At 34.2% G+C, this 10,639-nt stretch overlaps 1 protein-coding gene across 1 annotated transcript; it reads left to right on the top strand.

Annotated features, from left to right (window-relative positions):
- The first annotated feature begins 6,843 nt into the window (after window positions 1-6,843).
- LOC128548461 (uncharacterized) lies at window positions 6,844-9,609 on the top strand. Its single transcript, XM_053523319.1, has one exon. The coding sequence runs from the start codon at window positions 7,553-7,555 to the stop codon at window positions 8,510-8,512; it is 960 nt and encodes a 319-aa protein (XP_053379294.1). The 5' UTR covers window positions 6,844-7,552; the 3' UTR covers window positions 8,513-9,609.
- The last annotated feature ends 1,030 nt before the right edge of the window (window positions 9,610-10,639 follow it).

Genomic DNA, 10,639 nt, shown 5'->3' with positions numbered 1-10,639 from the left:
ATTTTTTTTCTAATAAACACTTTAAAAACACCTTATAAACACTATCAAAACCGTTTTTTTTTTTTTTTGGTGTTTGTTAGTGCGTTCCATTAGTGATCCATTGAAACAATCAAGAAATTGTTGCAATGGATCGCTAACGGAACGTGTTCCATTAAATGGATCGCGATTTTGAAGCGAGTTATTAACTTTACAGAGCTATTCAGAAGGCTTTCTCATCTTTTATCAGGAAACATATGGTTTTAATCCATCCAATGTACCATAACAGCAGATCTTCTAGTTGCTACGGTTATGTTATGTAATCTCATCTAAGGTATAATATAGAGGGACAGAAATTAGTGCATTTTGTAGGTAATAAGTGTAGAGTTTGGACATGATATATATGGATTTACTGAAGAGAAAATGGTGGTTGTTATTTCATTTAATTTCTATGATTTACAACTAAAGGTATTTTCTTAATACATGTACTTACATTTCAGTATAAATAAATGCATGTTTACATTATGATTCTTAATAGATTTCAATAAGATAAGTGTATGTTAGAATTCAACGATTTATCAAATGCATAACACAAAAGTTTTTGAAATGCTGATTCGATCAAATGACCTGTATACTTTCTTATATGAATAAATGTATGTTTCTCTTTGTCTATCCATATTTCACAAAATTTAAAATGGAATTTCTGTTAGCAGCATGATTTATCGAATGATTTGTGGAAAACTGCATCCATATGATCATGAAAATGTTGAATGATTGCTAACTTTGTGTCATATATATATATACATTATTTAACAAATTAATATTTGAATAATTTTAACAGAAAGACCTTTTCAACAGTTACTGCATATCTCTGCAAATTCAGGTCACATAATCAATGCTGGTAGGGCCCTGGGACTTCTCATAGCACGATTTAAGTCATTTGGTGGCATGCCATATAAAGCATTTACCAAGTTGTATGATAGTACAGTATGGCCAGTCATAGCATATGGTGCTGCCATCTGGGGAACTAAATCTTTTTCAAGTATTAATGCCGTCCAGAACCGTGCTATCAGATTTTTCCTGGGCTTGGGAAAATATACTCCTAACAATGCTATTTATGGTGAGTGTGCTTGGCGGCCCCCTCATGTGAAACAGTGGGGCTCTGCATCCCAGCACTGGCATAGATTACTTAGAATGGATGATACTAGAATTAACGTAAAAATTTTTAGATACTGTGATAATAAAAATAGTAGTAGTTGTAAAAACTGGCAATACCAGTACCGAAAACATATGTCTACTTATAATCTACTTAATACTTTAGATGATTGTTTAAATATGTCTTCGAAAAGTTATTGTCGTAAAATTGTTGATAGTACAATGGATTCTTTTATAAACGACTGGAGAACTGGTATACAGAATGTTATTGGTCCTAGTGGTAGAGGAAGGAACAAACTAAGGACATATTCACAATTTAAATCTGTATTTGAAACTGAAATGTATGTTGAAAGTACAAATATACCTAGATCTCATAAAACTGCTCTGGCTAAATTCAGGTGCGGAGTCGCCCCCTCCGGTTAGAAACTGGTCGATATGAAAATATCCTAGAAGAACAACGCGTCTGTCCAATTTATAAAAATGGTGTTGAGAATGAAGTGCATGTACTGTTGTATTGTCCACTGTATCAAACGCTCAGGGATACTGCTATTGTTAAAGCAAATGAGATTGATACTTCATATAAAAGTCTATGTGATCTTGATAAGCTAAAATTTATACTCTCAAATCAACAAATGTTAACAGTCAGCTCCAAATTATGTTATGACATACTTAAAGCCAGGACCAACTTCTTATATGAATAAGTGTATAGAAAATGTTAGTGGGATTTATTTGGACATGTTGAGCGATGTTTTATATGTGCCTTTAACTGGATTATTTGTCTCTTATTATGCTGACATCCCTTGTCCAGTTCAGGGCATATATATTTTTATTTGGTCACACTTAACACGTTTAAATGTTTTCCTTTTTGTATACAATGCATATTATTTTATTATATCTAATGCGTATCATAACAGAAATGTAAATTGTTTTAATGTATGTGTGTAAATCTTTTATTAGAGTTTATATAGTCATTGCTAATCAGTTCTCTTCTGGTCTGACCAGAGGTGATACTCGATCTTTTAAAATGTTTTTTATATGCGCACTAGTGCTCCAATTTACAGTTATCAGTCTCTTATTATATGTTAATTTTATGGCAGTTCTTAATAATTGGATTAGCAATGGCTATATAACTTTTATCTTGTAAATTTGCAATTTTGTTTCAATTTTTGTAATGATCTCATGCTAAATACACCTTTACATTTAGGATGCTGGCAAGGTCTGTATCAAGACACCTCATTTGATAATGTTTTAATACTATACATTTTCGGTTGCCAGTTGGGTGCCTGATATGGTTCTGGTCATCATCATGAATGTAATAGATAATAATAATATATATAATTCTGTGATATATATAGACTTTTAATTTGTTGTTTTTTTTTGTTTTTTTTTTATTACTGTCTCATATAATTCAGTATTGAACAGCCATTAACATGTAATATAATATGTGCCATAGTTGTATATTGTGATGTTAACATGTATATTGGATGAGACAATAAACTAAACTAAATAATAATCGATTTGCCAAAACTGAATGCATCAGGTTTCAATTAAATACAGCCTGTAGTTATATAGGAATGTATCAGTTTGATGAAACGCATTCCATTGAGTGATCTATTAAGCGATCTATTATATATGCGTTCCGTTAAGCGATCCATTATGCGATCCATTAAGCGATCCATTATACGATCCATTATACGATCTATTATGCATTCCATTATACGATCTATTATGCGTTCCATTGAGCGATCTATTGCGCGCTCCATTAGCATGTTGTTAAATGACACATTTATGTTAATTAGCGATCCATTAGCTCATTTGCATGTGAAATTGGAACAGAGTTTTGATGGTGTTTATTGGATTAACAACTCGCTTGCAGATCATGGTTTTAGTGGCGTTTATTGACAGTGTTTATTGGGCCTTTTCTTGTTTGGGATACTCTAAACATCATTATAAGGATTACATAAAAAATCTTTTGACTGAGAAATGAAAGTTATATCGTGAATTTTAGTAACATATATAATGTGAACGATAAATTCTTAGATAATATTGTATATGAAAATACTATATTTTAGACATATCTGATATTTTCTGACAATTCAACCTATTGAAATAATTGATATGAGTATTTTTATATAACAAATGGTAACGTAAAGTAAAATGAAATGATCGATTGAGAGAACAAAACTAAGGGGGGAACCCGCTTGTAAGATGGCAGAATTCAGAAATACGATCTACAGACAAGGGGCTTCAAAAATAATGGGGTTTACAAAAATCCCTAGACGAGGAGGGTGGATGGGGGGAGGGTTTCACCTTCCAGCTCTAGGCCTAATTATAAGGTCCTCTCCAAAATGTGTCCAAATGGAGGCACTTGGTCTCTAGAGCTAAAAATGGAAATACCTTTAAACAACTTTTTTCTCGTGAACCAGTGGATGGATCTTCATCAAACTTGGTCAGTAGCATCATCCTCAATTTTGTTTAAATGGGGGCACTTGACCTCTTTTAGGGGCTACTTGAGCTAAAAATAGAAATCCTTTAAACAATTCTTCTCATGAACCGCTTGATTGAGATTCAGCAAACTTGGTTACATGTTATAAGATCCTCTCAAAATATTGATCAAATTAGGGCATTTGGCCCCTTTTTGGCCGAAAGGGCTTAACATTAAGATACCTTAAAACAACTTCTTCTCATAAACTGCATGATGGATCTTCATCAAACTTGGTCTGTAGCATCATTATAAGGTCTTCACCGAAATTTGTTGGAAGCACTTGGCCTCTTTCAGGGGCTTCTTATGAACCGCTGGCTGGCTCTTCATCAGCTTCGGCCTGTAGCATCATTATAAGGTCCTCGTCAAATTTTATTCAAGTGGAGGTATGTGGCCCCTTTTAGGGTCCTCCAGAGTTAAAAATAGAAATACCCTGTAAACGACTTCTTTTCATGAAGGCGTGATGGTCCTCTCCCAATTTTGTTCAAATGGGGGCACTTGCCCCTTTTTAGGGGCCGCAAGAACTATGCTTGAAATGTTTGGTGGATCTCAATCAAACTTGGTCTGTAGCATCATTATAACATTTGTTCAAATGGAGGCACTTACCGCCTTTTCATGGGCTACTAGAGCTAAAAATAGAAATACCTCTCATGAACTGCTTGACAGATCTTCATCAACCATTGTCGGTAGCATCATTATAAGGTATTATGCCAAATGTATTCAACTGGGGACACTTTTAGGGGACACCAGAGCTCGACCCAGAACTTTTAAACAATTTTTTATCGTCAAGGTTGTTGTCATGTTGTCACAGCAAAATGTAGAAATAAACTTTAAATAACTTTTATTTTAATGAACTGTTCACCACACTTGGTCAGAAGCAATGTCATATGGCCTAAGTCCTCCTCAGGTGAGCGCTTTAGACCTATTTGGACCTCTTGTTATATCGGTTAAAACATCTACTATTTCATATGAAATATTTGATTGATTATGCAGTATGATACAGATATATTTTAGTATAAACCTTAATGTAACAATCAGTACTAGCTTTGGCAAAGTCAGCACAGATTGGCGATCATGTTTTAAATATCTATTAGTTTATACTTATTTATTTTATGTCGATTGACAACTTATAATAATCACCCTCGACACCTCATTCCTGATGGAATCCGTCGCCACGAGGGTATGAAAGAAGTGGCAATGTTCCCTTTTAATGCTGAGCGCCATGCAAGGGTGCTACCGGTACCATTTTTCACGTCTTTGGTATGAACCCACGACGTCCCGCACTCGAAACGTACGCTCTACCACTAGGCTATCGAGGCGGATTATTTATTTACTGCGTATAAAGACAACTAACTAGAATACGAACTGTGCCTTTCTTCCAAACATTTTATTGTGTATCCTCGTACATCTAGTAACAAATCATAACAGCCATAGATACCAAACTAAGAATGACCCCTTTATTGGAGTGAACACCTTTAACAGTGTATATTACTGACTGATGGACATTGTCTTCATCCTTAGTCAAAATGTCAAACCAGAATTGCTTCATGTTTTAAATCTTATACTCAAGAAACGTATGAAATTAATCTATTTAAACGGTTATTTGCTAAATAAAGAATCCAGCAGTGTTTAACCCTTACCCTGCTAAATTTCTATAATGAACTTGTCCATCTTTCAATTTGGACAGTACCATTAACTGGTAAAAGGGGTGCTTATCAAAAAGTTACTGACTGAATGGCGAACAATGCAGATCTTGATCAGGCTGCACGGACGATCTACACTGGTTGAAAAGGCAGAATCACTTGCCGCCAGCAGGCTGAAGGTTAATGACGCCATAAACGCACACCATGGCTGCTGATCATCCATTTTCTTATATTTCAAACTGCCGTATATCTGTTTCAATAGTGGTCCGATTTTGAAAGTATGAAAGGATGGCTTTCATACAAACTAAACTTATTGTCAGGCATTCCTTGCCCTTTAAGTAACAATGTTGGCGCAGGACGCCGGGCGCTGAACCATCATGTTTAGGTGAGCTGATAAGCTTGCCATTTCCACAATATGCTTTATGAATTTTATATTTGTATTGAAAGTTAAAACAACATAACATAATTAAATCAATGTTGGTTCCCTGGCCACTTCGTACAAAAGACGTGAAAAATGGTATTAGTAGCCTCCTCTATTGGCGTTCAGCATTATGACTGGTCAGTATAATGTGACTGGGTGGATTGTCCGATTTCACGTGTCTACGGTGAGACATCACCTACAAAGTTGGACATTGTGCTCACTGCTACAAGTACACACCGTCGTTGATATGACTGAACACTTGTTGAAAAACACACGCGCACACACGTACGCACGCACACGAGCCGACGTAGATCTAGTTTTGACTATTGACCGGTAAACCGGCAATAACTTTTTTTATAGCATACGGTTTTGTTTTCCTTAATCTTTAATTGGATCTTTCCCAGCAAACTTATTTTAGTTATAAAGCGAGCAACAGCGCATACTATGGACCGGCGATTTATAGAATGAGCCATGTAATATCTTTTATTCAAATATACAATGGTCGTGTACATCGATTAAACGATTACAGAATGCATTAATTGTTGTTAATATAATTTGAAATACTTTTTATCTCCTCATAAACTTAGAAAGTTTCAAAATCATGAATATTTTCAAACTTGTTTAAATGTTACATGTGTTATATAGGTCATCTTTAAATTCCGTTTAAAAGTCCATGGTTCGGAAATATAGAAATATTTTGATATCCAATGATTGAGATAATTGGTTGAGACTTAATATTGTCATATAAGATTTATACTTTCCTCCAGTTTATTGAAATCCTGCTTTCTTCTTCTATTGTCATTTAACCTTTTAAGGTATATATTGACGTTTTGCATTATTAATTCTCGATTAGTTTTAAATTTCTTTTGATGACTACATTACAACGATTCTCAATTTTAATATTTGAACAATGAATAAAATAAGCTGGAAGGACACATATTGAAAAGAAAACGAGAGATTAATACATTTTTGAAAGGTTTATTGATGATTAAAATATCCAGTCCTGTTCAAGTCATCTGGTATTAATATATAGATAACAGACCAATCAAATAAAATCACCGCCAATACGAACCAGAAGGTTTCATATAGTGCATACGTAATTGTAGCAATTTCGTCGGGCGCCTTCAAAAATTTCACTAATTTCTTTATTATTTGAAATTTTGATATAAAGATTAACATTTATCAAACAAAGTCGTCATTGTATAGTGACTTACAGATATTTGGATTTTAGAATATTCGTTTTATCTAAACAAACATTAAATTGATATGACCATCGATTTTATGAGTAATGGGGATTTTTATAATTCATTTATCTTATACAAAAATGGTGGAAAGTGCGAATCGATTACAAGAGACAGACACTTTATGTTAGAACACAAAATATATATAAACGCTTGTTTAATATGATGACTTTTAGAAAGTTGTACCTGTGCGGGAAATAAGACGTTTAACAAATGTAATTCGTTATAAGATATACCTGTTAAAGTAAACATATAGCTGTGTCTGCGTGCACATGTGCGTCGTTAAAGATAAACAACATAGAAATAAAACTGTTTTAAAGGAACTAAAGATTGAAACTGTTCAGGAAATACTCGTTATCGTCACAAGGCAAACAAGTGAGGTTATTGTATAAGTAATTAAGCAAATCAAAGTATCGGGATTAAAGGTATTACTTACTACTGAATCCTATCTGACGCCATCAGAAGAGGTCCCATACATATTTGACCGTATCAGTGTTTTATGACTACGGCTAAATCTGAAAAGAAATATGAAACTGTTCCTATGCGATGACATGTAACTATTTATTGTGGATGTATTGAAATGTGCACATCATTGTTTTAAAAGTGTCATTGTGCATTTTCTGAATGCTTGAAAATGGATATAAATTTACCAATGAGTGCACCAGTGAACAACAACATCCAGTCCAGCCTCTGTGATAGACTGGACGCCATTGTGTTTGAAAAGATTCGCGTGGCAAACACGCAGCTGGATACTAGATTATCTATACAAGAAAAAATCATCAACAAATATCGTCAGGATGTGGAGAAAATACATGCACATCAAGCTCAAAGACTTAAGCGTGAAGTGAAGAAAATTCGGAAAAAGAAACCAGACTATGTTCTTGACGACTCTGATATAAATACATCAAGAAGTCGAAACACAACGGAAACAGGCCGACAACGATGCTTGAGTGAGCCGAGCAGCCTTAGTTATTGTAGGCGATACTATTCTCATCATTACAATGTGAAGGACACTTCCAGAGAAGATAAAAAACATACAGATGCTAAAAAGAGTAGTGATAATGATTTTTTCAATATGAAACTGAGATTATATTATGTGAACATGATGAACAATGTACATCAGAAAACACATTTGGAGCATGATACTCCAAGTGAATATAGACTTTCTAACACAGACCATCCTGACAACTTTGATCGAAGTCGGCATACTCCGAATGTCACACAAACAAGTATTGACGAGGAGAAAGATGATGTTTTTGCAGAAAGTCATAATAGTTTCAGAACAGTAAAAGAAACGTACGTCTTTGATCAAATCAACGAAAAAGATCAACAAGTGTTGCAAGAATGCAAAAACAGTGGAAAACACCAGGAAGCTGGGTTCATTAATGCTGCAGGTTTAAGAAACGGAGAAATTAAGGATGGTGTGGCAAACATGTCTTGGGACAGGACAAGAGATCAGCGCAGGAGTAAATGCCGCAAAGCGAAGCGTAAGAGTGTAATAGGTTCCGGCTCAGAAGAAGAGATGGAATACAATGAAGCAGAACGAAGGAAATCGAAGCATGCCTTCGAGAAGATATTCGCAGGCTTATTGTAATATTTGAAAACTGTACTTAATGAGTGGTTTATAAAGGCCGTATTGATATATTTTGATCTTGTAAAATTTACTGTCTTCATCTCCGAATTAGTTTTTTTGACGATACTTATTTATATGTGTCTGACTGAAAATTAAACAAAGGCATGCAGGAATATTCCTCTCACAGAAGGCAAAGAATCGTCTCGATTAACAGTTGTCTCATTTATTAACAACTACAGTTTACAAAACACAAGTACTAAAATGTGTTGTTGTTTTTTCTTTTAATAGGAATACTAGTGAGTAGATTTTGATCTGTTCGATAATTTCATCTCAAACATTGATTATGATATTGGACTATAACCTTTGTATAAGACTGTCAGCTGTATATCTGATAAGATTAGCTCCTAGACTATAATATTCTTTTTTTATATTTTATTTTTTAAAATTGTGAATATAGCCAGTCTATATCCTATCTACAATATCATAATATTACAATCAGTTCTCTGAGAAAATCTCTAAAATAGACAGGCACTTGTCACTATTACATAAAATAACAGAATAATTACAAAAATTGATTTTCTTTTTACAAATTCTTTACTATCAATCTAGTAGCTAGTCTATCTTTCAGTATTTTGCATAACTGCCGGTGTAACAGAAGATTTTGATCCCGTTCAAATATGACCCCTTTGACCATTTTTCAACAGGTGACTGTCAATTTTTAACGTTGAAAACTGATACCGTCCGTTGATCAACGACCCTCCTCCGCACCAACAGGAGTAGTGTCATATTTCAACGTTGAAAACTGACCCCAGTACTATATATCACTGACCGTACACTAGGTGTTAAACTTACTTTAACATTGCTGTCATTGTCTTGACTGTAAGTAATAAACGTACTGTGTTGCGTAACACACAGGTTAATAATATAAGATTCTTTCACTGGTAGGGAATATCCGGCTCAATGGTTACTGTTTAAGCGGAAACGAGACTCTGTCGAGTTACCGCGTAAACTGTTACCCGAGAGCCGGATATTTCCATCTGCACCTACAGCCAGTGATAGAATCTTTTTCTTGCATACTATATTAAAAAAAGAAAGTAATAAAGGTAAAATCAAACGAATGACTTTTTTCTTATCACTATTTTCTTACAGTAGCGTATTTATTGTAACACATTTTCTCTCATTGTTTAAACAACTATGTATAGTCCAGTAAAATGGTGTAAAAATACTTCAGAATATGGGAAAAGCACAAAACTTGGTACATACCTACATTAGGGCAAAACACTAAAAATGAGCATGAGACCCACTCAAAAAAAAACCAATATGGCCGAAAAATCCAAGATGGCCGCCATGCATGTATATATTTTCAGAAATACCCAATATTATCTATAAAACTTCTATAGATACTTACAGTCATCAGTAAAATTAGCTAAAATTACCTGTTTGAATAAATTCAAACATATAATATTAACAAAAATACCGTTCTCCTAACAAAAATGAAAAAAGTAGTGTCTCCCTTGGATAAAATTTGCTATTAAGCAGAAGAAAAGTCAGAATGCATTTATCTGAGTCAAAATTAAGTATATAATGGTAACTGGAATATCAAGAATGTTTAAAATGGCAACAGTCCTGTGCAGAACTTTACAACAGTTGTAAATTATTATAAATACATTCGAACTTCGTTAGCTGGAACCCGTCAGGACCGACAAAATGTATTCGAGTTATCAGTAGTTTGAGTGATCAAAGAATATATTATAAAGGAATTTGGTTAGGACCTGACGATGGGTTCAAGTGAAGGATGGTGTTCGAATTATCAGAGTTGAGTTTGAGCGAACGAAGTTTGTCTGTAGTGTGTATTAGTGAATAAATGACATGTGTTTCACTAGTCATTAATTAGTTTTCGCGACCAGAATTTGTTAGTGTTGCTGTATTCATTTCAATTTATTTACTCTAAGAGAACTAATGTCACTTAGTAAAACAATATAATTCATTAACTATGTTAGTGCGACAGACATGTGAACATCCCTGGCCTGTCAGACCATCATGATTTCTTTGGGGGAAAAGTCATTGCCGTTTGATCAGCGTAATCAAATTTACATTTGCATGTTCGTGTAATGTTCTGTTTTTGTCAAAGTGTAGCACATTGTGTCA

This window comes from Mercenaria mercenaria, chromosome 14 (genome assembly GCF_021730395.1).
Source record: "Mercenaria mercenaria strain notata chromosome 14, MADL_Memer_1, whole genome shotgun sequence".
Lineage (NCBI taxonomy): Eukaryota > Metazoa > Mollusca > Bivalvia > Venerida > Veneridae > Mercenaria > Mercenaria mercenaria.
The sequence above is the reverse complement of the archived record's forward strand: the minus strand, read 5'-3'. Positions and strand labels throughout refer to the sequence as shown.